The following is a 26,734-nucleotide window of genomic DNA, read 5'->3' as shown; positions in this document are numbered from 1 at the left end:
ACTCCCAGTATAGGGGGCCCAGGTTCCATCCCTGGTCAGGGAACTAGATCCCACATGCATGCCGCAACTAAGGAGCCCACCTGCCACGGCTAAGACCTGCCACAACCAAATGAGTAAGATAAATAAATATTTTAAAAAAAGAACTGATGGATCACTAGACAAAACAGATAGGGCATGCAAACTTCGATGAGGAGGGTAGAAAAAAAGAGGAGATAGTGAGAAGGTGGTACAGAGTAAAAGTTTTTTGTTTTTTAAATTAACAAAGGCAGAGACTTGCCTGTCTTTGGTCTGTGTGGAAAGGATTAGCTGTACAGAAAAGGCTGACGAATCAGGAGAAAGGGTTGCTGATGGCGCAGGGCCTGGTCTCAGACAGAATGGTCACCTTACCCTATGGAGGGAAGGGAAGGTAAAGAGGTACGGGTGGAGTCAGGTAGGTCAAGGGCCAGGTAGGTCCCTGTTCAAGCTCGAGGTCTCCAGCTTGCCTCCGAACGGCAATGAGAAGGTTTTTTCCTGAGAACAGACGGTCGGCAGAGAAGCAGTGGTAGCAGTGGCTGAGGCCACGTGGCTGCACGCATTCTCAGGGCCCCGGGGTGGCACAGAGACCACGGACGGAGTGTAACTGGCCTGGGAACTGAAGCGTGTACGCGGTGGAGGCACAACGAAGGCGTGTGGAAGATGAGAGGTGGATACGAAGCGGAGGCCCAGAGGGACGGGGAGGTGAGGGGCGGGGCGGGTAGGCTGGGGATGGAGCACGAGCCACCGAGAAGGACGGAGGCCGCGCCAAGGGCCCCGGGCATCTCAGAGGAGGGGTGGGCCTGGAAGGCAGACCCAGGGAAGGGGTGTGAGCTGGAGTGAAGGAGGAAGGCCGTGCCATCAAGGCCCACGGCATTCTTCCCCGGTGAGGCTGCCGAGGCAGGGCTAGGATGGAGAGGCGGCCTGGGCCAGCGCCGGAGCCAAGGGAATGAGGGTGATGGCTGACCGTGGGCGAGAGGGTCACCTCAGGGTGTGAAGGCCTGAGGCGCTGGCGACAGGAATTCAGAGGCATGAGAAATGCAAGGGCCTGGGCCCTCTCTGTGGTCCGAGGGTCTCGCTCGCCCAGTACGAAGAGCTGTCACGGAGGCCGGGATCCTTCCTGGGGTGAGAAATGTGAGAGGACGCGAGGGCCACCTGGACCGGCGAGTCTGCGAGGCGTGCGCGTGTGCGTGGTGTGAACAGCATGCGAAGAGAATGTGTGTGTGATGCTCGCGGCGGTGCTCGTGCAGTTGAGCGGTGGGAGTCTCGGACCACGCCTGGTGTGCAGATGGGAGGGAATTCGACGTGTGTGACGTGAGTCCAGGTGGGGCGCGAGGCTGAGAGGTTCAGGTGTACAGAGTTCGGGATGTGCGTTGTGAGGGGTCTGGAGGACGTGTGGGTGAGGGGCCGGGGGTGCGGCGTGAGGAGAACGGCGTGACGAGACCGGGTTGAGGGCCGGGTGGGTGAGGAAGCGGTAGGCGCCCCACCGGTCTGGCGTGAGGCGGTGAGCAGCGCCTGGGGACGCCGTGACTCTCGGGGGTCGGGGCGCCAAGGGAGGGTCCGGGACCCCCAGGCGGAACGGCCTAGCTCACCTCCAGCTCCCCAGCGTGCGGGCTCCGCTCGGCTACCCTCCTCCGCAGCCTGAGGCTTGAGGCGGCTCCTCAGAATGACGCCCCTCCCCTTTCCGTTACCAGACCCGCCCCCGGAGCTTGCCTCTGGCCCTCATTGGCTGATCTCCTGGAGCGGAAGGGGCGGCGCTGCGAACACCTGACTACACCCGCCTCACGCTGGTTCCAAGTCCCGGCCTTGAGGTCTCATTGGCTGGTCGCCTGGAGCGGAAAGGGCGGGGTTGCTCCCGGCTGGTCCCTCGTGGTCCCGCGCTTGGGTCTCTCCGTCTCAGGTGGGCCGAGTACCTGGATTGAAGAGTGGCTGAGGTTGAGGGATGGTAGAGCTGAGATGAGGGGAGACACCCTCGTCCTTATGGGAGTGTTCTCCCCCTTGCACCTGGAGCGTAAATCTGTGCACGGCGGGGGTGGGGGCGGCGGGGCGTCTGCTTGACCACTGTGTCTCCAGTATACTGGACAGCAAGTGCTAGTAACCATTGTTGAGTGAGTAGCTGAAGGCCCAAGTATTTTGTCTCGCAGCTACTGTGGGTGGCCGACATTGTTGCAGCTGTCTCACAGAAGAGGACGCTGAGGCCCAAGGAGATGAGGCAGGGGCCCAGGTCCATGCACCTGCGAGGTGCGGGCCTTGGTTACAGCCGAGGTCTGCCAGGCGCTCTGGCCTCCAGGCAGTAAAGCACAGATCACCAAGCAAGGCCAGGTGAGCGTGCTGCTCAGCCCTTAGAGAGGCTGCACATAAAACTCTGGTCAAGAGGAGGCTAAAGAGATCACTCTGGCCTCTATAGGTCAGTCCAGGGAGCTCGGTCTTTATTTGGAGGGCGATGGGCACCTTAGAAGGTTAGGAAGCAGAAGAGGGGCATGGCGAAGCAGTCTCTCTTGCCGGAGGGAGAGTAGAAATGGGGCTGTTGCTGGTTTTTGGGTGAATGATGGTGGAGCTGGGGACAGGGAGGCAGTGGTCGTGGCGGAGGGAAGTACACGGAGTCAGAAGCCATTTAGACGGTCGCCTTGACAAAGCTTCGTAATGTGGGAAGGGAGGGAGAAAGAAGGAATGGCTGAGTCGCTGGAGGGTGACACCACCGGCTGAGATGGGGAAGAGTGGCAGAGGAGCCAGTTTGGGAGGTTGTTAACTTCGGTTTTGAATATCTTGAACTCTTTGAGATTCCTGACAAACCTGGGACCCACTGCATTTTCCCTCAGGGATTCCGATCCTTAGCAAACTGATCGCAGAGTAGGAAACACAGCTGGAGCTGAGCCAGACAGTTCTGGGCATAGAGTGCGGACTCGTCTCTCTCGAGGAGTCTGCTGTCTGGGCCACGTCCCCTCTCCAAGCTGCCAGGCTCCTTCCCCTTCTGAATCTGGTTCTCCAGCTGTTGCTTCCTACCTCTGAGCCACCTGCACACTTCCAATCATTCCACCATTTGCTTAGACTCTTCTAGAGCTGGTTTCTGTTATAGCATCCCAGAAAAACATGAATCAGGAATAATTCTGAGGGGTAATGAAGGCAGCTTCAGGGAAGAGTAGGAGTTTACCAGGCTGAGAAACAACGGCACAGGATTCCAGGGAGGAGGTTCGGCAAAGGCAAGGGTGTGGAGGTGCCTGCCTCCTTTAGGAATTGAGAGTGAGGCTGGAGCTCAGGGTTCTTGTGGAGGAGCGAAAGATACTCAGAGAAGATCAGTTGGTCTGGAATGTGAGGTCCCAGCAGGTGGAGGTGGGCGTCTGAAACACCCTGCAGAGCCCAGGCCAAGAAGCATGGGCCCTCAGGGAGTCCAGAGACATGTGTCTGGTCTGCCCATCCCCTTGTGCATCCGAAACTGGCTAACTGTTCATCAAATGTTTCCTTTATGTCCTGGGCACACAGCTAGACTACATTTCCCAGCCTCCCTTGCAGTATGAGTCCTGGCTGGTGGGATGTGGGTAGAAATGCTCTGTATCACTACCAGGCTGAGTCCATGTAAGCCTCCCATGAGTGAGCCCTCTCTCTCCTCCGTGTACTTGCGGGATGTTGATGCCCAAGGCAAATTGGGAGCTACCTGAGGAAGGTAGGACTTCTAACAGCCAAGTCTTTGAATAATGGTATGGAGTAGAGTCTTCCTCTCAGCCAAGTGAACAAGAATTAAACTTCTATTGGGTTAAGCCGTTGAGATTTCAAGCTTTGTCTGTTATGGCTACTAGCCTTAACTAATGCAGATCTGCACACCTCTGGGGTACTAATGCAGATTTGCATTTGGTGGATGGTCACCAGAAGTTTATACCCTGGTTAAGCACTGTGTTTTCTTCTCTTATTTCAACCAAGAACAAATCAGATAAAAGAATTTTGACTGAATTTTAACATTAATTAAAAGCCAGCTTGTTGGAATCTCTGCTCACTGTTCTCCCAGGCCTGGGCGAGCTGATGTCTCCCAGAAGCCGACCAGGTCCCAGTTTCCCAGGGTAGGTCACGCAGGCACCGGAGAGGCAAAGGCCTGTGAAGATACTTTTGGAAGCCCAGGAAAGCTCTGATACGGAATGTCCTATTTTGTGAGCATAGATTTATTTTTATAAGCTTCTCATAGAGACTCAGAAGAGGTTAGAAGCCTCTGTCCTGGGAATCTTCTCATGTTCTCAGTGTTCAAACAACCTTCAAAGCTATTATCAGGAACCTAAATCTCCTTTCTTTCAATTTATATTTTCAAGTCTATGAGACGTTTTCACAAATGTTTCTTACAGGTATGTTAAACTCAACATTTAAAAATCTTGTTTAATCACCCAGTCACCCAAATAGAAAACATGAATTGTCTTTGATGGCTCCCTAGCATCCTGAATCTCCATCCCTCAGTTAGTCCCATCATTTCTCCCAACTCTTACCACCACCATGAGCCGTACCCTCTGCTAGGCCTTCTTGCTTCTATCCTTACTGCACCCTACTTTGTTCTAATATTCTGGTTAGCCAGAGTGATCCCATTAAAAGTTTACAACAGATTATGTCACCCTCTGCTCCAACCCCGGTGGCTTCCCCCATCATTTGGAGAACCCAGAGCCTGGCCTACAGGGCCCTTGCTGCGCCACTCCACCGGTCCCCTCCTGCTGCTCCCGACTCCACGCCAGCCACAGGCCCTCGGGTACTGTTCCTTCACCACAGCAGGCTCCTCCCACCCCGAAGCATTGGCTGTTGCTGCCCCCTTGGCCAGGAATACCCTGCCCTCAGGTACATACATGGATTGCACCCTCATCTCCTGCTGGTCTGAGTCAAATGGCCCCACTCAGGAAGGCCTGCCTCTGCCACCCTGTCTGAAATTGCCATCTACCCCTCCATTGCTCCCTCCCCTTACTTCTCTCCTTAGTACTTAACTGCCCTCTGACTTACTATGTCATTTGCTCATTCTTCTCGGTTATTGCCTGTCTCCCTCACTAGACTCTGCCGCACAGGGAAGGATTGTTTTTGCCAGTTTTGTTCACTGCTGCATCCCAGATATAAGCTCTGTATACAGAGCTTAGCACACTGTAGCGCTTAGTAAGTATTTGCTAAATGGATTATTCAAGAGCCCGAATTCCCTGCCACCGGCTCCATCCCCTGATCCATGCTTGCCTCACTGAGTAGTGAATTCCCCGTGTGCAGGGGGTGCCTTGTTCACCAGGGAATCCCCAGCACAGAGCCAAGTAGACAGTGGTTGCTCAATAAACACTGGTTAATAAGAGAAGGCCTGGGAGTGTATCTAATTCATGTCCGGTTCTCATCGCCTACCAGAGTAATGAGATGTACATTCGTTTAGGCATGCAGCAATAGTAATTGGGGTACCTGCTTAGACTTTCCATAACAATTTTTTGTTTACTCGTAATATTATTTTAATAAAAAAGCCGACCCAAGGGAAGGAGCATCTGTTGCTCCAGATTATCTTGTGCGCCCTCTCACAGACACGACCACTTGGCACCCAGACCTCAGGCCTGGGACTGTAGCTTCTCCCTATGCCGAGGGCCTCTGCAGAGCTGTGCTCCAGCCCAAGGGGGTGCAGAGGACATGTCCATGCACAGAGGGCCCCACTCTCCAGAAGACAAACAGAAATGGGCCCGGGGAACAGGTGGACGTTAGGAGGCAAGAATTTATCCCAAGTGCGTACGTGGGTGTCGACAGCAGAGACCCACCTTTCACAGCAGGTCAGAACCTCTCACAAACAGTCTCCAGCCCTAGACCTTCCCTTGCCACATCCCTGGCCTGAGGCCGGAGCAGGGGAAGGGACTCCTAGTTCCCCCACCAAAAAACACAGGTACTTAAGGGCTAAAATAGAATTATACAGCCTTATTTTTATTAACATCTAGCAAGAAAAAAAAAAAAAGAAGATTCCCTTCTTGCTCCAGCCCTACCTCCACCACTTGAGCCCTCAGGGAGCAGCATCTGCCCAGGGAGCACCTGCTTCCAGAGGTGTCCTTGGAGCCTGGGCACCTGTGCACGGCCACCGCTGTGCCTGCAAGTGGACCACAGGCCCCTTCCTCCACAATGTGGGGACAGAAGGGCAGCTGGCATTTCTCCAGCCCTCAGCTGTCAGCCTTGGGAACTTGGAAAAGATCAGCGATGTCCAGCAGAGCTTGGCGGATGTGGTTCCCAAAGCGCTGGGCATTCTGCGGGAGTCAAGAGCTCAGACCAACCTCCAGGTGAGCCCCCGCCCCTCTGCCCCCACAGGGAAGGATTCTTCCCCAGCCAGACATGCCCTGGGGGGGGACCCCCCCTCAGGCTGAGTGGGAGCAGGAGACACTCACTGTCTCTGAGCTTGAGAACTTGCTGGAGACGTGGAAGAAGATGGTGTTCTCACCCGCGATCATGTAGGAAACCCCGTAGCCATCATTAGCTACCTGAGGGCAGCACAAGGGGCGAAGAAGAAGAGGTGAACTGAACCTTGAGTATCTGGAAGCCAAGCTGATGTTATCCTTGCTCTGGCCCACAAGATTCACAGGAAGGGCCCATCCCCAGGAAACAGTATGAAAACAGAAGAGAAGACCCCACTGGGGGTTCCAGGACCTCAGGTTCCCTCAGGAGGCTCAAGAGCACGTTCCCTCAGGAGGCCCCCCTCACGTTTGCAGGGGGTCTCTAGCTCCCCGACAAACTAGCCCACATGAGCGTCTCAGTGGGATATCTGGACTGTCTCCATAAGCCCACTTCAAAGGGTACAGAAGCCCTGGGAAGGGTCACTCCAGCAGTGGGTGTCAACATGGGTGGGGTCCCAGCCACCTTTCTTGCTGGGGTCGACAGGCACCTATCCTGTTTCCAGGCAGGGCAGGTCCAGGGCTGTGCTCCTGCCTCTGGCCTGACCTCCTCGAGGCCCTGCGCTCTCCGCTGACACCCCAGCCCCTGGTCCTTCCCACCTGTCCACCTTCAAGGGCACTTACAGGGCCAAAGCCACCGCCAGCACCCAGGTGATTGGGGTACTTGTTTGGGTCAAACATGCGGATCTGGAATTGAGCAGTTTGGCTGGTAGAGAGGCGCCAGGGTTCTGAGAGCACCTGCAACAGGGAGGCCGGCAGTCAGGTGCCACGCACACCTGCGGACAGGTGCGTGAGCCTGGCACTGTCCTGGCTAAGGATGCAGAAGGGACAGGACGCAGGACCTTCCTGATTGCTGTCCGTGGTCCCCTAGTCTGTTCTCACCATCACAGCCTCTGCACAAAACCCACCATCAGGTGACCTGCCTGTCCGTCCCCTGGCTCCGCCCCTGGCTCCGCTCCCCACCCCTCCCGCTGTCCCTCCCACATCCCACACTCCTGCCTCAGTGTCAATGTCCGGGCACTGGAGGTTCCCTCCACCTGGATGCCCCGGTTCCCCTGAGCCTCTGCCCTTCTCTCACGAGCGCTGCCACCACCTGACATATCATGTTTGTCTCTCCATCCCCCCTCACGCCAACAGCCACTCCACGAGGGGGAGGCTCCCGCTTGGTGCCAGTCCAAGCCTGGGTGGCGTGTGGGCCGGGAACACTGGCCCCAGCTGTCCGGACAGAAAACAGGCTGAGACCCACCAGGAGAGGGCCTGAGGACAGAGGGCACGCCCATCAACACTGACCTCAGCCAGGAAAGGGGAGCTGACCCCCAGGAACTTGGAAACCACGTAAAGGCAGAAGAGGTGCCTGTCAATGCCAGCCCCGGTCATGGCCAGGCGGCACGCATTCTGGTGCTTCTCAGCCGCTTTCCGGAACAGATCTCGGAGGTCTGCTTTCTGGGGGCAGAAACGGAGCAGTGAAGAGTAGCCCTGACCCTACAGCAGGCAGGAGGCCGAGCGGTCACATCAGCGCGAGGCCATGGGGGGCTCACCAGGTGGCGCCCCTGCACCATGGCCTGAACAAAGGCCGTGGACTCGCAGGTGCAGGAACGTACGGTCTCTGTCCGTCCCTCCCGGAACATCCTGGTCATCGAGGCTTCATAGGTCAGGCAGAACTTGCCTCTGTCCTACGGAACACAGAGGGATGAATCTTGCAGGTGGGCCCTGGTGCCACCCCTGCCTGCTCGGTGGCCTGGGGCTCCTACCCGGAAGTATGCCAGCTGCAGGGCGATCTGCACGAAGGCGTCAGGGCTGGTCCGGCACTTCTTGATGAGGCCTTTGCCAAAGGGCAAGAACTGGAAGCAGTACAATTCCACGTCGTCAGCCAGCGCCTTGGCCACCTGGTAGGAGCTCTCGATGACTGCCTGGCACTGCCAAGACACGGAGGGGTCAGCTGGGGGCAGAGCTCTCCAGGAGGACTCCAGGGTCACGTCCAGGAGGCCTGAGGATGTAGGCAAGGCTGGGCAGGCCTCAGTGTGCTTGACATCCTCAGGAGAAGGAGACGCAAAGGACAAGCCAGGGGCATCAGCACAGATGCCTGGCTGGGCTTTGTCGGGGAGGAAGCACTGACAGGTACTCCCTGGACACGAGCTCACACCTCATGTCTTTCTCCAGCCCCGAAATAGTCCTGGGGTCTCTATTCTCCCTGTAGCCAGTCTGGACCATGAGACACTCTGGACCCTTCCCCTGAGGGTGGGGCTGGGACAGAGGGAAGGGCCACAGGGCATCTCAGACACTTGTCACTCTCGCACACCCACCCCTGCCCCTTCTCGGCCCGCACACCTGCTCAGGAATGTCCCACTGCAGCCGCTGAGGGGGGGCCAGCACAGGGTTGGGTTTGCCCAGACAGTGCCCAGTCTCTGAGTAGCCCAGGTCGAAGCTGTCGGTGCCCAGGACAAACTGCAGGGGCAAGGTCAGGCTGAGAGGCCGTCCTTGCCCTGCTGCCCCCGTCCCCGCCCCGCCCCTGCCCTGCGGGACCTCTCCCAGGGCCTGCTACCTCCCAGAGGTGCCCTATGATAGGGGCGTCTGCCCACGCGTGTTCTGTGTTGAGGCCCAGCTGGCCGTTCTTGAAAGCGATGAGAGTGAAGGACTTGTCGAACCACCTGCAGCGGGCGGAGATGGGGTGGCGGTATGGGGGCAGGGGGAGGAGCCCGGGGGTGGGTGGGGCAGGGGAGGAGCCAGAGGTGGGCGGGGTGGGCCCTGCAGTGGAGCTGGGGGTGCGGTACCTGTTGTAGCAGCTGCCGTGCAGCAAGGCCTTGCCGTAGAGGCTGAGGCTGGCCTCGTCTTCGGGGTCATAGCGGTGAGACTCCTCATCCAGAGCCACAAAGAAAGCAGCGCGCTCGATGGCATCCAGGGCGGCCTTGTTCTTGCCGGAGCCGAAGAAGGCCTGGCGTACCTGAGCCCACTCCACTCTGAGGGCGCGAGGGCAGAGTGGGGGGCGGGGCCCTGTGGGCGTGAGGTCACCTCCCAGGATCTGTGTCCCCCTTCTCCACACACCCCCACCTAGCCACCAGCAGTTAGAGGTCACAGCAGCTACCCTCCTGCCGCGCCCCTCGCGACCACAGGTCCTGGTTTACGCAGAGGACGCCGGGGCCCACGCTCCTCCCTTGCTGAGGGCTCTGGCCGAGTTCCAGGGTGGCACACAGGACCCAACTCCTCTCCTCACAGCGCCTGAACCTGGGCCCCAATACCTTCCCGCTGCGGTGAGGGCCGCCAGTCTCTCCTCCCCAGGCTGGGGTGGGGAGGGGTCATCCAGGATCCTCTGGAACTGCGTCTCCAGGTCCCGAGGCTTGAGCAGGCGGGAGCCCTCATAGAGCCACAACTTGAAGAAGCGGCCCTTGTGGTAGACGGCTACGTGCCTGCTGTCTGTGAGGTGCTGCAGTACGTCTGTGGCAGAGGCCGTGATGGGCTCAGGCGGGAAGGTAGGGAGCTCCTCCCTCCCCCCATGCCGCTCAGGATGGCCCCCCAGCCTCACACCAGGTGACCGCACGGACCCTTCGCCTGGCCTCCCTTCCCCTTCCCTGGGCGGAATCTGCTGGCACCAAGCCAGGCCCCGTGCCCTGAGCTTCCCTGTCTGTCACTTAATGCCAACCACAGTCCCATGAGGCATTTCACAGAAGAGAAAACCAAAGCTCTAGGAAATCCCACAGACTGTCCTGGCATTAGAAATGCGGGTGCTGCTTGGCGGCCCTGGGGTCCCTGGGCGAGCCCACCCCTCCTCCTCTACAGGCTCCTTGAGCGGGGAGCTCCACTAGGCCTCCTGTTGATCTTTGCGCGGGAGACTCCGGAACTGTGAGCCCCTGCAGGGGAGGGGCTCTGACCTGGGTCTCCCAGGGTCCCAGTACTAGCACCGTGCCTGTAAACAGCAGGTGTCTAGTATCGGCCACAAACTATTTTTCGCAGCTACGTGACCCTGAGACACTGAGGACGCTTGGTGACCAGCAGGCGGTAGGGCATCTGGCCGTGGTGGGCCCACAGCTGGGAGGGAGCGGCCTCCATCCTGCGGCCCCAGCGCGGGCGCCCAGCCGCGGCCTAGTACCTGTGTCCTTCCCTGGGATCCGGGTGGTGTTGAACATCCTCTCCATCTGGTAGGAGCACATGGGCACGATGCCCAGTGCCATCACCTAGGAGGACGGCCCAGCACAGCTCAGACGCAGGCCTCCTCTCCCGGTCACGCCCTCACCCCCAACCCAACTCACAGGCTTGATCTCTTCACGGTCAAGTTTACGGCGATACATGATCATGGCGTGGACAATGTTTCCCAGGCGGGCTGCCTGCACGTCTGTGTTCTTGACGAGCACTAAGTCCTACAGGGAGAGAGCAGAGCCTGCAAGGAGGCTGCGACAGGTGTGCACAGTGGCGTCTCTCTGTCTGGGGTGTCTTGCCCCCTTTCCCCAGTCCATCCTGCACACCCTCTGAGAACCAAGTACAAGAAGTGAAACGCATAACTACTGATCAGATAACCCCCTGCCCTGGCTTTGACCTGAGCTGCTTTTCCAAACCCATTGTATTTGTTGATGTTTTGCTTATTTTTCTTTGAGGAAGGGGTTCTGCCACTACAAAACAGCTTAAAATCTCTGGTCTAGACAAATTGCATATAGGTTTCCGGAAAGACAGCTTTGTGGAGGAGGAAAATGGCAGCATGCTACTTGAAACGTGCTTTGGAAGTGGGAGAGCAAAGAGGTGCACAGGGCAGTGGCTGGGCAGCCTCTCCCAGCTGGCTGTGCACAGTCTTATACTAGGAGCATGAAAATGGTCAGTCATGTGGGATAGGGACCGACAGTGACCCCCTGAGCTCTACAAGAAACAGCTCTGGATCTGCTTAAGACACACTTAAGGAAGTTCCCTGGTAATGGCGTCAGGACGGCTGGGAAGTTGTGGCTGGAAAGCCAGCGAGGGAACAAGGAAGGAAGTGAGAGCGCCTGAGCCGGGCAGAACAGTGAGCCTGAGGAACTCTGGGAGTGACAGTATCAGCCTGTGGGGTCTACTGGGCTCTCCAGACCCTCAGTATCCCCGTCGCCTGCGAGCTGCTTCCTGACTATTCTTCCAGGATATGACCACCACCCCCACCCCCGCATCTTCCCTCTCCTTCAGGCCTCACTTCAGAACCCCCACTTGCCTACAGAAACCACCACTAGGGCTCTGAACTGTCCTCCAGGTTCCTTGCCCTGAGACCAGAGCTGGGGACAGAGCTGAGCACACAGGAGCCAGTGTGGCTCTAGCCCTTACCATGACATAATAGTTGCTGTTCACCATGAGGGGAGTCCTGCCTCGAAGGTAGACATACTCTTCCCACCAGTCGCTCACCTGCGGGTGGGTGGGAGGTTGGAGCTGGGGCAGAGGAGGGTGGGCTGTGAGCAGCCAGGACACAGGGTGGGAGAGGGTAAGCCCGGGAGGTAGAACTCACATAATTGGCTGCCCACCATGACTTGAGTACCAGGTACTTCTGCAGCCTGGGGGCAGTCTTCTCCTGGAATTCCTTGGCCAGCATCTCCATTCGGTAATATTCCTCGTCATCCAATAAGTGTTGCACGGATTCTAGGTACTGTCCAGCCAAGTTATTGCCCGTGTGAGGGCCAGTCAGCAAGAGCTGCCTCTGTCCTGACCTTCTTCCAAGCCCAGCCCCATTGCTCCCTCTCAAGCCGACTCTTTGTAGGGGACAGTCCCTTATGTTTGGATAAGTCCTCTGAGTCCAGCCTGCCCTGCCCACTGGGATGTCTGACCCAGGCCCTCACCCGATGAATCGTGGCTGACACGCTGGGCACGGGCAACTTGGGCAGAGATGTCTGGAAGCTGTAGAGCATGGGCCGCTGGCCGGACAGAAGGCGGACACACATCTGGGGGTACAGAGTGGAGAATGTTGAGGGGGAAGCCGGGGGAAAGAATGGAAACTAGTAAACACTGGAGGGGCTACCCCAGACCCTCAGAACCGGGACAAACCCCGCCAGGCAACAGTGCCCCGCCTGGCTGTCCCCTCCAGCTCAGAACCCAAAGTGAGGCCCTGGGGTCTCAAACCCGATGCCTGGACCCCTCCACCAGCTTCTGCTCACAGCCCAGACTCTGGTGAAGTGGCTGGTCTGGCCGTGCATCTCAAACAGCCAACCGTGGTAGGAAAGCAGCAGTTTCAGGGTTTGGCGGACGAAGAGGATGCCCGTCATCCAGACCCCCGTGGAGAAGATGGCCATGCTGAGAAGTGTCCGCGTCTGTGGGCTCCGGTAGGGGCCACATCTATCAGAGAAGGGGAGAGGACTGCAGGGGGGTCCACTTGAGACCAACCTCAGGGAGATTCTGACTCTGCAGTCCTGATGTATGTGAGCCATCTCGGGGGAGGCACCAAGGGAGGAAAAACTCCCTGGACACACTTACATCTGAGCCTCTGAGTGCGTCACACTCAAAGTTACAGAAGTAGGGACTGAGATGGTGGTCGCCCCCAGGGAGAGCTGCCCCTATTACCTCCAATGGCTGTTGTCCTGTAACTGCCCAGCTCAGGAACCCTGGCCTTGGAGCCCACCCAGCCCTTTCTCATGGCCCCACTTCTTACCCCTCAGGAAGCCATCTCTGGATAAAACAGACCAGCCCCATGGAGATGTCCACGTTGCAGTAGGAGGAACCCAGTGTCGTCATGACGACGAACAGCCAGCTGGTGGGGCTGCCAGGGTACACACCCCTGAGGATGCCATTCTGTGGGCAAAAACAGGAATGCTCACAGAGCAAGGACTGGGGTAAGCAGGCACCTATGAAGTCTTTGCCTGTTTTCACTTCTTCATGTCTGGTGGACCCCCCCCTCCACACTCCCACACCTGCAGCACCCGATTACTGTGTCCCACTGACACTTCATGCACACCCATCTCCTCTCCATGCCTTGAGCACCCCTCTGGTTTCTGCACTGCTGGAGCCTGTCACTCCACAGAGCTGTCAGCCGAGATGGGGGTGGAGGACCTTGACAATGGGCAGCAGCTGACACCTAGCCTCTGCCTCCCTGGAAGGCTCGATTCTGCACCTGCTGGAAGAGACCAGAACCACCTGCGCCCACCTTGATGCGAATCAGGCGTTTCTTCCAGGAGTTTATGCCGGACAGGTAGATGTGTTTTAGGGCCTCCCGACTGAGCCGGAAGTCGACCCCCTCTGGCGTCACCGTGAACTGGAAGGCCACAGCCTGGTGCGCTTCCGCCATCCTGTGGGTTGCTGGACACCTGGGAGTTGCTGGGCACCTGGGAGGTGGCAGGAGGGTGTGCGGGCAGCTCGGCCGCCCGCGTCGAGACCCCGCCCCCGGGCACTAGCCGCGCCCCCAGCCCGCCTCCCTCCCCTTCCGCCCTGGGTCGGCCACCCGCAGCGCCGAGGCCCCCACCCCTGGCCCCCCAGCCTCGACAACCGCCACAGAACCTTCGTGCGATGGTGCGGGGGTCGGAAGGGGATCAGGGCCTTGAAAACGTCAGGAATCCCGAGGACAGTGTAGGGCGGCCTCGGGGTGGGGGCTAGAGGGGCCCCGGAAGCGGAGTCGGTCTGGTCTGGAGTGAGGCGGGGTCTGCGTACCCCCAGCGCTGCCACGTGGGACCCTGGCACCAGCCTCAACCCCCATCCCCCGCCCCACTTGCCGGCTCAGAGCCCTGGACCAGGCCGGCAGCCCAGAGCCACCCCCAACTCCACTCACGGCTCAGGTGTGCTCCTGTCCGCTTGTGGGGACAGTCACTGTGGCCTGTGTCCCCACGTCCTTCAGGCCTGGCCACCTAAGTCCCGCCCTCACCGGGAACCTGACACCCACTCCCAAATTTGGGTTGAGAGAACAGTTGGGGGTTGGCAACCAGAATCTCCCCGGCTCCGAGGCGAGAATCAGGAGTGGGGGGGGGAGCCGGGTTTCTGCAAGATGAAGATGGCTCAAAGGTCTGAGAGCCTGGGGCGCCCAACGGGTCTCACGTGAGGATGGTGGCATTAGAGCTAAAAATAGCCGAATGTAGGGAAAAGGTCACCAGTGTGTCAGCTGTGCCTCCTGTTCCCTGATCTCCAGTGCTCAGGGTTGGGCAGCCCCACCCCGGGGCCCTCTTTGTACCCCGTAACTCCCCACTGCCCGACCCAAGTCCTCTGAGTATGTATCACTTCTAAGCAGGAGCCGGGGTGGGGGACAGCAGAAATGGACCCCTAACCACTTTCAAGCCCAGATTACCCAAGAGCCACGCTTTTCAGGAGGGGAAACTGAGGCTCCTAGCAGTGGCCCCTTTGTCAATCTGTGTGCAGTCCTTGGTCGGTACCTTCCGCCGCACCCAAGCATGGTTAGGACGGTGTGAAGGAAGAAGCTAGTTTATTGTCTTAAGGTACACATCCCAGGGCTTCTGCCCACTTGCCTGCGGTGGGGACCTGCTCAAACTCGGGGGGTGAGGGGGAAGGTCAGCCTCCTTAACCCCAGTCTCACTCGGGCTCAGCCCAGTCCCCAGGGCCTCCCCTCTGTCCCTCCCTCCAAGGTCCTGCCCTGGAGGCTCCAGGAGAAATCCAAGGAGTTGGGACGTGGAGAGTCAGGATGAGGGGTAGAAGCTGGTCAGCTCTCCCTTCTGCTGGAAGTAGAACTGGAACCGAGACTGGGCGTACTCCTAAGGAAGGACACCCGCGCACTGGTGAGAAGGGGTGGGACTAGCACCCCACACCCCCCTCAGTCTGCCCACAGCTGGCCTAGAGGGTCCGAGGCCTCTGCTGCGCCCCATCCCCACACCTAACTCACCCAACCTGGTTACTTACCAAGTAACCAAATTCTATAGTGGACATGGATGCCTGGAGGACGGACCAGAGACCCCAGAAGAAATGAGATGCCAGAGCATACCTGAGGGGGAGCAGGAAAATGGGGGTTCAGAGCACATTTGGCACTGCCTGAACCCCCTCCTCCAGGCTGGTCAAGCCCCAAAGCTCTAACTTCTCCCCTATTGTCTTAACCCCTACCCTGTCCTGACTCTTCCCACTCTCAAACTGTTCTTCCCCATCAGCCTCAGAATCATCCTCACTTCCTGCCCCCACTTTGCACTGACCCCTTACCTGCAGCCCAGTGAGTCTACCTGCCACATTCCCCCCCTTGCCTCTGCACCCTGCTCCACCCCTGCCCCACACATCTTTCCTCACCTATTAGCCTCTGCCAGCAAATCTGCTTCCAGTTTCCTCTGCTCCTCTTGGGAGATGGTCTCACCTTTCTTTACCTCCGCCAGGTAGTGGCGAATAAAATGGAGCTGAGATCAAAAGACAAGAGTCAGGAAACGGGGAGACTGGGGAGCATTTCCCAGTTAACACCCTTGCTCGCCATTCCTTCCAGACTTCAACCTCCTTCTCCCTTCTAAGCCAGGTCCTGCTCCCAGCTTCTGGCCCACATACCTGCTGTCCCCGGGTGGGGTAGTTTGCAGGCTGCGCTTTGTAGAAAGGCCACTCCTCATGAGTGTAATCGTAAACCCACTCACAAAAATGGTTCCCAATGTCAAAGCCCCTGAGGGAATAAGGTGGACACTCAGTCCCCAAATACGCTGGGCAGCTGGGATGCAGAGATGAAGACCTGGTCTGCTTTTCCAGGGCACTGTGGGAACAGACCCATGGGAGGCCATCCTCTTACCCTCACCTGTAGTTATAACTGCTGTACTCGAAGTCGACCAGCATGAGGCCGTCAATGTTTTCTGGCTCTGAGAGCAGTAAGATGTTCCCTGGAGAAATGTGGTGAGGTTCTGGTCACTCCAGGGTCCTCTGGCCCCCCTCACCTGAGGCTGGGAGACTCAGATGCCTTCTCCTACCTTCCTGGATGTCATTGTGGCAAAAGACCACTGGTGATGGGGTAGAGTCTAGCAACTTCCTGCAGGGGAACACGGGCATGGGTCCTGAGCAGGAGTGACGAAAGGAGGGTCAGAGGCACCCGCATGGGCGAGGCCTTGACCCCAGCCTTCAGCAAATCCTGGGTAGGACCCCACTAGGTGCCTGGCACATCTCCTGTGCTCTTCTGTCCCCACCCCCCCACCCCTGCCCCATCCTGCCTGCCCTCACCTGAGGCTGCCCATCTCGTCCTGCAAGCTGTACATCTCCAGCAGGTTCATCTGGGGGAGGCCAGTGGTGGGTAGGTCCTGGATCTGCTTTAAATACCTGAAGCCCAAAGAACAGGATATACTCACTCTGCTATCCCTCCCCTCTACCCCAGGCCAGGCTGTCCTACCCGTTCGGTCACCGAATAACTTGTCTGGCAATCATTTGGAAGCCTGTTGCGTGAGAAACCATGCTAGACAGTGGGACACTTGATCCACTCAGCTGGAGAGGTGGACAGAGCACTAGATGCATTCAGTCACAGCCCAGCATAGTAACTGCCAACATGAGGGTTCGGCCTATGTGCAGGAGCCCTGAGGAGGCCCCCGACTCACCGCTCCATGGTCCCAAATAGCCAGTGGGGCTCCTTAGTGAAAGGCATTTCCATGCCATGGAACTGGGCCATCTTCGTGGCGATGGCTGCGGACAACACGGGCTCTCGAAGCTCATGCGTCTTCAGTGGTCGGCTCTGCACCCAGGAACCTATCAGGGTGGTGAAGGGGCTGGGGCAGGAGGGGGGAAGGGTGGGGCAATGGAGGTGGGGGAAGTCAGGGCTTGGGGAAAATTCCCTACCTGGGGTGAGGGATGTGAAAGCAGACATTGGGAAGGGGAATAGGGGCTGGGGAAGGAGATGCTTCGGGGAGGTCAGGGCCGGGCTCGTACTGGGATGTACTGTTCCAGCCGGCCCTCTGGAAAGACTCCGTAGAGCTGGGGCCCCAGTGACCGCTCTGCAAGGATGGCGAACATTACACTTTCAAGGACCAAGGAGTCCACTCCCTTAAGGAAAACAGACAGCGAAGGGACCACGGTCACAAGGGGCCAGAGGCAAAGTGGCGCTGACAAACACGAGGGTCTTCTTGCTCCTCCCACCACTTCTGGCTCTATCTGGTTCTATTTGGTTGGTTCTATCTGGACTTCCTGTTCTATTGCCCGGGGGCTCCAGAGCGCGGGCGTTAGTATCACAATGGACAAAACACTTAGCCCCTAAGGCTCAGTGTCCTCAACTGCTTGGTAGGGACCATACAACCTGCCACACTTGGGTGAGAGGACCTGAGGCCACTGCGGCCTTCACTGCCTCCTCACCTGCAGGATGGCCCCGTACAGCCGCAGCAGCACCTCCCGGGGCTCCTCGCCAACGCGGGGCAGGTGGTCAGGCAGCGAGCAGCGGAAGAGCAGGTTACTGAGGCCTCCGCTGCAGACCCACAGCAGGGCGCGCTCAGCCCGCCATCCGCTCCACCGGCCCGGCGTCCAGCCCCCGCGCCCCGCGCTCCCCCGTAGCTCCCGGCCCTGCCCCGCCCCCGGCCCAGGAACGCTGAGTGTCCCGAGGGCCCGAGCCTAAGCCTGACCCCGGCCCGCGCACAAGAGGGGCTGACCCCTGACCTCCCACCTCACGGGGTCAACCCTCAGCTCCTCCGGCCGTACTCGGCGCCAGGCCCCGCCCAAGTACTCCCGGCACCACTGGTAGGCTCGGCGCTCGGCGTCTCGCGACCGCGCCGAACCGCGCCTCCGGCTCGGGGCCGCGTCGGGGCACATAGCCTGCCGCAAGCTGTCCTTGGCCAGGCGGCCTCCAACAGCCCCGCCTCTGGCCACATCTGTCCCCTCAGCCGCCATGGCTCGGGCTTGGCCCTGCCAACGCCCCGCCGCGCACAGACCCTTCGGGCGCGCTCGGCTCCTTCCGGCTGCGCTCGGCTCCGCTTCCGGCCAGCCTGCGCTGCTCGGGTCGTACTCGGGTCTCCTTGGCTCTATTCGGCTCTTTGCGGCGCCGCTCGGCTGTCTCGGAGACCCTCGTCCGGGTGCTAGTCCCGAAGGCTGTGCCCCGCCCCTGCTCAGAGCGAAGGCCAATGGCCTCTCTCTCTTGGCGGGGCCGCTCGAAAAGACAGTGCTGTTTGGACCTTAACCCGGAAGCAGGAAATGGTTCGGACCAATCAGAAGCGTCCTGAGCGGTCGGGCCCACGGCGCAGTGGCGTGTCACGTGAGCGAACCACGTGGGCGGGTGGCGCGTACCGGGCTGAGAAGCCGGTCCGGCGCATAAAGGCGGTGTCACCGGGAAAGTGCTCGTGAGGCGAGGTGGGCCTTCGTCAGGATCTGGGAGCGGACAGGGCATCGCGGGCAGCGGCGGCGGCAGCCCCTCACTGTACAGATTTGGCCCCCGGGGCAGTTGGGCAAGGAAGAGGGCCGTTGAATGAGTGTGGCGAGTCCTGAGTGTGGGGGAAAGGGAGAGAGTGTGTGTGTGTGGCTCACATCTAGGGGGTGGGGAGTGTGGGGCACCTGGTAGGTGCCGAATAAACATTTGTTGATGCGTAACCTTAAATCCCTCCTCACCGCTGAGACCCCCTTGTCAGTTGAAGCCCGCCGCTGGAGGAGGCTATTGTTACCCTGCTTGAAACCACTGTCTTCATGTCCTGCTCCACTACCCCTCTTGCCTCCAGACCTAAAATCAAGCCCAGGAGGAGAGGCTCACGGCTTGGAGCAGGCACCTGGGGCTGCATCACGTCTCCTTGTCCCACCGCAGCAGTTTGAAATGCCTCCTTGCATTTCTTCTGCCCCATGCTGGAGTGGCGACCAGGAAGACTTGATCCACGGGGATCTGTTGGCGCTGTTGGACCATGGTGTTCTTTGGGGTGAAGTAGATGAACAGCTGACCTGAGTGGTGTTTGATTTGAATAACGAGAAAGAAATCAAGAATTGGTGATCAGAAAGCAAATGTCAGTCACTGCAATGGGAAATCATGATCCCTCACTCTGTATTTAAATCTGAGCCAGTTCTGAGACCTGGAGTCCACTGGTTGAAAGGGAGACTTGGTCTCTTATAGAAAGGATCCTACAGTGCCACCATAAGTACATAAAAAAATATTCCTCTAATCTTTCCCCAAAGGGACCCAGCGCCTCTTAACAAAGTAACACATTTACTTTGGAAAAGGGACTATCCAGACCTTTCAAGGGCTGTTGGATACAAGATCTGAGGTGACACGTGTACCAGGGTATATGACGCGTCATGAGTCACTGGTTTGAGTGGAGGCTGTGGAAGTCAGATGATAAACAGAGTCCTGACCCAAGTGTTGAGGTCACTTCTCTGGTCCCAGTACATACTTGGGGTAATTATACCTAGCAGTGGGGAGAGCCTGTACATTGATCCCTGACCTGTGGAATAAGAAGAGTCATGGTAGGAAGAGCGAAGTGGAAGCCTCTGAAACTCCCCACCCTCTCCAGTGCTGCATTCCATGTGGGATTGCAGAGATTGCTTACTCTCAAAGACATAAATCCCTACTACATCACCTTCAATTCACCTGAGTGGCCCCTGCAAAATCCAGATGGATTCAAGTGAATGATGGTGGACTACCACAAACTTAGCCAGTTGGTGTCCCTAATCACAGCAGCTGTGTCAGGTGAGGTATCTGTACTGGAACTGATTAATGCACCTCTGGCACCTGATAATGCAATTGATGTGGTGAACATTCCTTTCAATTTCCAGTAGTAAAGAGTAAGTTTCCAAAAGCAGTTCACTTTTATATGGGAAGGACAGCCAAACGTATACATTGTCTTACTTCAAGTCTGTCTTAAGTCGTGCTTTCTGTCACAGTGTAATCGTTGAGACCTTGATCATCTGGACATTCTCCATAAAACTGTTGAACTTATGCTAATTGGACACGGTGAGGAAGGAAGTGACGAGTGCTCTGTCCCTGGTAAGACAGTGCATGTCAGAGGATGAGAGATAAACCCTCAGAAGTTCTGGGGCCTGTCATCAGTGAAGTTTCCAGGGGTGCAGTGTTGTAGGGCAAACCAGGCCGTCACCTCTGAGATAAGGGCAAGTTACTGCATCTTGCATCCCTAACATGAAAAATGAGGCCTACCACTCCATGCACCTCTGGATTTTGGAGTCAGCACGTACCACACTTGGGAATACTGTTCTGACCCATTTATCGGGTGGCTTGGAAGACTGCTGGTTTTGAATGGGGCCCAGAGCAAAGGAGGGCTCTGGTGAAGATCCACACTGGAGCATGGGTTCCCCTGTCTCTTAATAGAACCAATGGGTTATGGCTTATCTGTGGCAGATAGGGACGCTGGGCAGCACCTTTGGTAGGCTCCAACAGGAGATTTGGAGTGCTCACCCCTAGGGTTCTGAAGCAAGACCAGCTACAGTGAAGAACTACTCACCAATGAAAGCAGCTTCTGACACACTATGGGGCCCAATTAGAGACTGGCTGCCTGCTTATGGGGCATCAAATGATCATGTCACCAAATCTGCCTGTCCTAAGCTAGACACTGGCAAATCCACCAGGCTCAGTAGCAACTCACTGCCCAAGGAAAAAGGTTTGGACCCCAGTCTGTCCAGAGAGTACTGGTCATTTATAGGAAGAGGTGGCTGTGGCCCGCACATCTCCCACCTTGTTGTACCAGTGCTTAATAGCAGACAGGAAGAAAAATTTAGGTCTGGTTCACAGATGGGTCAGCTTGATGTGTTGGTATGAGCTGAAAATGAAGTACCGCTGCGCTACCATCCCACTTCAGGTAGCTCTGAAGGACAGTAATGAAGAGAATTCTTCCAGAGACCAGAGCTTTGAGCAGTACGCTTGGATACTCACTTCGTAGGGAGGGAAGGGAGTGGACAGAACAGTGGCCTAAGGAAGGTGAGCACATAAACTTCTGGGTTGAGACAGATGCCTTGCTCGTTGGTCAGGGACCTGGCAAGAGCGAGAGGGGATACTGGAGACAAGGAGGTCTGGGAAAGGAGATGGACCTGTAGCACTGGCCACAAGTGTGTGTATCTTTGTGCCTCCTGTTCATACCCACTGCACAGGGGTCACTGGGTAACAAATTGGATGGATAGATGTCAGTCAGCTTTTGTCCTTGGCTACACTTGTGCTTGTAAGGTGAGGCCATGAATGGAGTTGTCATGGTGGCAAGCTATGCCCACCAACACAGGCTCTTTCTTATCAAGGCTTATCTAATTATTACTGCCTATGAATTTCTGACCTGTTAGCAGTCTTAGTGCTGAGCTCCTGATATGGTACCGTCCCTAGATGACTTGGTGACAGGTTCGTTACAGCAGATCCTTTCCACCCAGGAGAGAGATTGATTCATCTTTACTGGAATTGATACCCGCTCTGGATATGAGTTTGCCTTCCCTATCCACAAGGTCTTAGAGTAGCATTACTATCTAGCAGCTTAGAGAATGCTCGATTTACCAACACGGGATCATGTATAACATTACCTTGGACCACGAAACTCATTTTACAGTGAAAAAGGTACAGCAATGTATAGATTGCTGTGGGCTGTACCGCTTCTGTGATACCCTGTATTACCTACGAGCAGCCTAGAGCTCTGCTGGATTAGACCCCCTGGTTCCCGGTAGGGAACACTTCCACAAGGGAGCTTCCACTGATTCCAGGGAAGGACTCCTCCACTGAACCAGAATCTGCAAATTCCACCAGGTCACTTTGAGCTCCTTGTGCCGGTGAACCAGCAGGCAAAGAAGGAGGGGATAGTAGATCCCGATTATTAGAGGTAGATAGGGTTGCTGCTACTTAGTGGGGCAATCAGGAGTTGGTCTAGCATGGAGGACTCGCCTGGTTCTGTCTGGTTGCTTCCATGCCAAGTGATAAGAGCAGCCACAGCCTGCCAAGGGCTCAGAGCCTTCGGGGATGGAGGTCTCGTAACCTGACCAGGAGAGCCACGTGGACCGGCTGAAATGCTGGCTGACAGTGAGGGAAACCTAGAATGGGCAGAGGAGAAGGGACATGACCAATATTAACTACAGCCTCAGGAGCAGGTGTGGCAGTGGGGACTGTATTTGTTCTACTGACACTCTTATATTAAGGCTTTTGTAAAAGTCATGACCTTCGAGACTTCACCTCAAAGAATCACGGCAGCATGGACTTAACGTGGTACCTGCATAGACTGTGGGATACAAGAGCTGGTGTCTTGAATGATGCCCTCAGCACACCTTTAATTGCAGTGGACTTCCAGAGATGCATCTCTGGCACCTGCTGTGTGTCTTTGAACTTCCTGCCCCAGGCCTTCTCTGACACCACAGGAGCCTACCTGGCCTGCTCACCAGCACAGCCTAGGTCTCTGGGGGGCAACCTCAGGGCCTGGAGACAGGAGTCAGTAGAGGAATGGTTGGACAATCCTAAGAGGTATTCTGTACACTTCTCAGGAGGTCCTGCTGAAGTGAAGGTGTTGTTACCCAGAGCAGTAACCTAAGGAGCACACGCCTATGTTTGGATTCCTCCTTTCCTGTCCCACTCTTTTCCTTCTTCATCTCTGTTTCATGGAATCACTTCCTGAACAAACCACTTATACCCAAATCTTTGGGTGTGAAATCACTGTCACTATGCTGAAATGATGGTGTCGCCAGGGCTGCACTTCCTCAGAGGTTCTAAGGGAGAATCCAGTCCTTGTCTTTTCTGGAGGCTGCAAGCATTCCTGAGCATGTGGCTGCATCACTGCAGTCTCTGCTCCATGGTCGACACTGCTCCCACCTCTTCTGTCTGCGTAATCTCCCTCTAGCTCTCTCTCTTTTTTTAAAAAAAATAAATTTATTTATTTATGGCTGCGTAATCTCCCTCTAGCTCTCTCTCTCTCTTTTTTTTTTTCTCTCTTTTTAAAAAAAAATAAATTTATTTATTTATGGCTGCGTTAGGTCTTCGTTGCTGCGTGCAGGCTTTCTGTAGTTGCGACGAGCGGGGGCTACTCTTTGTTGCGGTGCGAGGGTTTCTCATTGCGGTGACTTCTCTTGTTGTGGAGCAGGGGCTCTAGGCACGCAGGCTTTAGTAGTTGTGGCACGCGGGCTTCAGTAGTTGTGGCTCGTGGGCTCTAGAGCACAGGCTCAGTAGTTGTGGCACACGGATTTAGTTACTCTGCGGCATGTGGGATCTTCCCAGACCAGGGATCGAACCCGTGTCCCCTGCACCGGCAGGCGGATTCTTAACCACCGAGCCACCAGGGAAACCCTCCCTCTAGCTCTCTTATAAACACACTGTGATCATATTCAGGGCCAACCTGGATAATCCAGGATAATCTCATCTCAAAATCCTTAATTAAATCAAATCTGCAAAGATCCTTTTTCCAAATAAGGTAACATTTACAGGTTCCAAGCATTAGGATGTGACTCTCTCTTGGGGGATCATTTTCCTGTCCTGCCACAGTCACTACTTCTTTCCCTCACAGCTGTTGTCTCATCATTTCATTGTGTCCTAGACCTTGAATATTGGAGATGAAAATTTCTGAGTCCAGACTAATTTTTCTCCCTTGGACAGGATTTGATTTTTCTGACTGAACACTTGAAGAAGTATGGTATGTGCATGAGGGAATGATTTATTTATTCACTTAAAATGATAATAAGCCCTCAACATGTCAACATAAATAATATCTTACAAAAGTAATTATTTTATAAAACAAAACTTTGATGAGAATAGTGGCATTGTTTTTTACATTTTTGCAAGTTTCTTTAGTGTCTGCTTAACTGGAGATGGCTGGTTCTTGTACCTGCTTCTGCAGTCAGTCTCTTCCATGTGTTGTTTTGGTTGAAACGTGAAGAAAACCCAGCCTGACTTAGATTTGTAGTTGGAAGCAGACAATAGCTTTTTCAGATAATTGTGGATCTTCGTTGATACTACACCAAGAGTTGACAAGAGGTAAGTTTCTTAGAGGTTAGTTACAATTTGGAATTTGAAACCATATCAATGAACTTTTTTGTCTTTTTTTTTTTAGAAAAAATTTTTAATAAATTTATTTATTTATCTTTTTATTTTTGGCTGCATTGGGTCTTCATTGCTGCACACGGGCTTTCTCTAGTTGCAGCAAGTGGGTGCTACTCTTCGTTGCAGTGCATGAGCTTCTCATTGCGGTGGCTTCTCTTGTTGTGGAGTACGGGCTCTAGGCACACGGGCTTCCGTAGTTGTGGTGCACGGGCTCAATAGTTGTGGCTCACGGGCTCTAGAGCGCAGGCTCAGTAGTTGTGGCGCACGGTCTTACCTGCTCTGTGGCATGTGGGATCTTCCTGGACCAGGGCTCGAACCCGTGTCCCCTGCATTGGCAGGTGGATTCTTAACCACTGCACCACCAGGGATGTCCCATTTTTCATCTTCTGCTACATCAAAATCTATTGCTCTGTCTTGCATGCAGAATGGGTCTTTTAGTTATGCATAATTTTAAAACATCATGCATTCGTTTGTCATTTGGAAAATACTGGTTTCTTGAGTTATATAGATCTTCCAAATTTTGACAGATTTTATTATATAATATTTTAAAAATCACACTTGTTAATGTCACCACCAATCTCATCAGAAAAATATTTAAATATTGAGAAACTTTAAGCTCATGATGATAGACACATGTTTTCCAAAAATGTAAGTTTTGCTTAAAAGCACAAATTTTATCATTGGCAACAAATATTATCAGTTGTTTTCCATGAAGTGACACACTTTATTCATTTTTGAGAAAGTGTTTGCCGAACACCCAAGTCAGAATAACCATAGTTTGTCGATTTTCTTTCAAGTAAAAATAGTGTTTCGTGGAGGGATGTCTGCAACATGGCAAATTGAGACCTTCCCTTTGTCTCTCGTCTTCAATCTACAACCAGTAAAACATTCACAATGCTAAAAGGGTGCCTCTGCCCCATACACTAGGGTGCTGGAGACTTCCACACTTCTGTACATCTGAAGGTGGGTGGACTGGAGCCCATAGAGGGGGTGGAACTGGGGGAACAGTGGGGTGGTGCCTGCAGTCCTGGATTCCCACCTGCAGCAGCTGAGCCTGCAGCCCCGGAGAACTTGGCAGTAGCAGGGGAGGTGACGCGCGTGACTCCATCGCCCCAGCCACCGTGGCAGCCATAGGCAACTGGCAGTGTTGGCCATGAGGCCTGGGATCCCATCCCTTCAGCTGCAGAGGGGCCCATGACTCCCCCGACCCTGCAGTGACTGAGCCTGTGCACCTTACAGTGGACATGACAGGGGTACCTGTGCAACATTGGCTGCCCCCACCCAAACCCTCCCCCGGCAGTGGCAGAGCCTGCGGCCCACGGGATCCCAGGCAAAATGGAAGAGCCCACTCTCCTGGTGCCCCAGGAAGCAGTAATAGCCACGCTGGCAGCAGCAAGATACCAGTGACTCCAGAGGTACAAGAAGTGATCATGAGGGCACAGGGCGACACCCCTGGCAGAGGCAGTGGAGGGTGGAAAGTGCTGACTCTCAAATATAACGAGAGGCAGCGCAGACTCAAGCAGAACGCTGTTTGCTACTTCACATGCACTGGCAGAGGAACAACTTGTCAAGCACCATGAAGAACCACGATAACACTGTACCACAAAAAGGAAATGACGGTTCTCCAGAAACCAAACTTAAAATCATGGAATATTGTGATCTAACTGATAGAGAATTCAAAATAGCTGTCATGAAGAAAATCAGTGAGCTGCAAGAAAACTCATAAAGGTAGTTAAATGGGCTCAAGAAGAAAATTAATGAACCGAAGGAACACTTTACCAAAGAGATTGAAACTCTAAAAAGAAACCAAACAGAAATTCTGGAGCTGAAGAACTCAATAGATGAGATGAAGGATGCATTAGAAAGAATTGGAAATAGAGCAGACCATATGGAAGAGAGAAAGAGCAGAAACAGAAATCTAGAAATGATACAAATATAAGAGGCAAGAGAAATAAAATATTTTTAAAATGATAAAATTCTTCTTTTTGAGGCAAGGAATACAACTTTATTCGGAAAGCCAGCAGACTGAGAAGATGGCAGACTAGTGTCTCAAAATAACCATCTTATTGGGGTCTGGACACCAGTTTCTTTTATAGAATCAGAGAGGGAAGTAAAGTAACAAGGGCAAACATCTGGAATGGCCAGCCTTGGACATGTTAATTTCTTCTTTCTTGCAGCCATTCACAGGTGGGTAGGGTTCCCTGAGGCAGGCCATTATGTATGACTATAATAACAAAAGCAATGAAAAGCAAAGGCTAAAGTCAAAGAAACAGATCCAACATGGAGTGAAAATTGGCTCTTCCCTGTTATGGATATACAAGTCCATGAAGTTAAGAGGACACCTAATTACCTCAATGCAAAAAGACCTTCTCCAAGACACATTATATTAAAATTGTCAAAAGTCAATAACAAAGAATTTTGAAGGTAGCTGGGGAAAAAAGGATGTTAACCTACATAGGAACCCCCATTAATTTATCAGCAGATTTCTCAGAAGAAACTCTACAGGCCAGGAGGGAGTGGAATGATATTCTCAAAGTACTGAAAGATATAAACTGTCACCCGAGAATACTTTATCCAGCAAAGT

General features: G+C 55.0%; 2 protein-coding genes across 5 annotated transcripts in view; both read right to left on the bottom strand.

Moving 5' to 3' along the window:
* The window catches only part of SYCE3 (synaptonemal complex central element protein 3), a 28,106-nt gene extending 26,446 nt beyond the window's left edge, over positions 1 to 1,660 (bottom strand). The window contains exon 1 of one of the 2 annotated variants that reach the window (XM_032646355.1): positions 1,605 to 1,660. Coding sequence is in view for 1 of the 2 variants with exons in the window: in XM_032646353.1 (XP_032502244.1) it covers positions 998 to 1,045 (48 nt within the window). In the remaining variant the exon portion in view is untranslated. Of the gene's footprint in view, positions 1 to 997; positions 1,225 to 1,604 lie in introns of those variants that run through there. The other variant, XM_032646353.1, reaches the window with a different exon arrangement.
* A 4,232-nt stretch (positions 1,661 to 5,892) lies between these two features.
* CPT1B (carnitine palmitoyltransferase 1B) lies at positions 5,893 to 18,310 on the bottom strand. Of its 3 annotated transcripts, XM_032645587.1 has the most exons (27): positions 18,101 to 18,297; positions 17,532 to 17,640; positions 16,784 to 17,225; positions 16,416 to 16,511; positions 16,169 to 16,227; positions 15,994 to 16,081; positions 15,762 to 15,870; positions 15,516 to 15,619; positions 15,141 to 15,222; positions 13,447 to 14,995; positions 12,955 to 13,094; positions 12,464 to 12,641; positions 12,149 to 12,250; positions 11,821 to 11,958; positions 11,643 to 11,720; positions 10,613 to 10,720; positions 10,453 to 10,537; positions 9,605 to 9,800; positions 9,140 to 9,325; positions 8,911 to 9,016; positions 8,697 to 8,813; positions 8,120 to 8,284; positions 7,907 to 8,041; positions 7,659 to 7,811; positions 6,993 to 7,106; positions 6,366 to 6,458; positions 5,893 to 6,227 (listed from the first exon to the last, which is right to left on the bottom strand). In XM_032645587.1, the coding sequence occupies exons 10-27, from the start codon at positions 13,585 to 13,587 to the stop codon at positions 6,144 to 6,146; spliced, it is 2,319 nt and encodes a 772-aa protein (XP_032501478.1). In that variant the 5' UTR covers positions 13,588 to 14,995; positions 15,141 to 15,222; positions 15,516 to 15,619; positions 15,762 to 15,870; positions 15,994 to 16,081; positions 16,169 to 16,227; positions 16,416 to 16,511; positions 16,784 to 17,225; positions 17,532 to 17,640; positions 18,101 to 18,297; the 3' UTR covers positions 5,893 to 6,143. The 3 variants fall into 3 exon arrangements, with proteins under 3 accessions (XP_032501478.1, XP_032501479.1, XP_032501480.1); XM_032645588.1 differs by lacking the exons at positions 5,893 to 6,227; positions 6,366 to 6,458; positions 6,993 to 7,106; ... (12 more) ...; positions 12,464 to 12,641; positions 12,955 to 13,094 and having other exon boundaries at positions 14,693 to 14,995; positions 16,000 to 16,081; positions 16,784 to 16,917; positions 17,112 to 17,225; positions 17,836 to 18,310; XM_032645589.1 differs by lacking the exons at positions 5,893 to 6,227; positions 6,366 to 6,458; positions 6,993 to 7,106; ... (12 more) ...; positions 12,464 to 12,641; positions 12,955 to 13,094 and having other exon boundaries at positions 14,693 to 14,995; positions 16,000 to 16,081; positions 16,784 to 16,917; positions 17,112 to 17,225; positions 18,101 to 18,282.
* Positions 18,311 to 26,734: the final 8,424 nt, after the last annotated feature.

This window comes from Phocoena sinus, chromosome 10, assembly GCF_008692025.1.
Source record: "Phocoena sinus isolate mPhoSin1 chromosome 10, mPhoSin1.pri, whole genome shotgun sequence".
NCBI lineage: Eukaryota > Metazoa > Chordata > Mammalia > Artiodactyla > Phocoenidae > Phocoena > Phocoena sinus.
The sequence above is the reverse complement of the archived record's forward strand: the minus strand, read 5'-3'. Positions and strand labels throughout refer to the sequence as shown.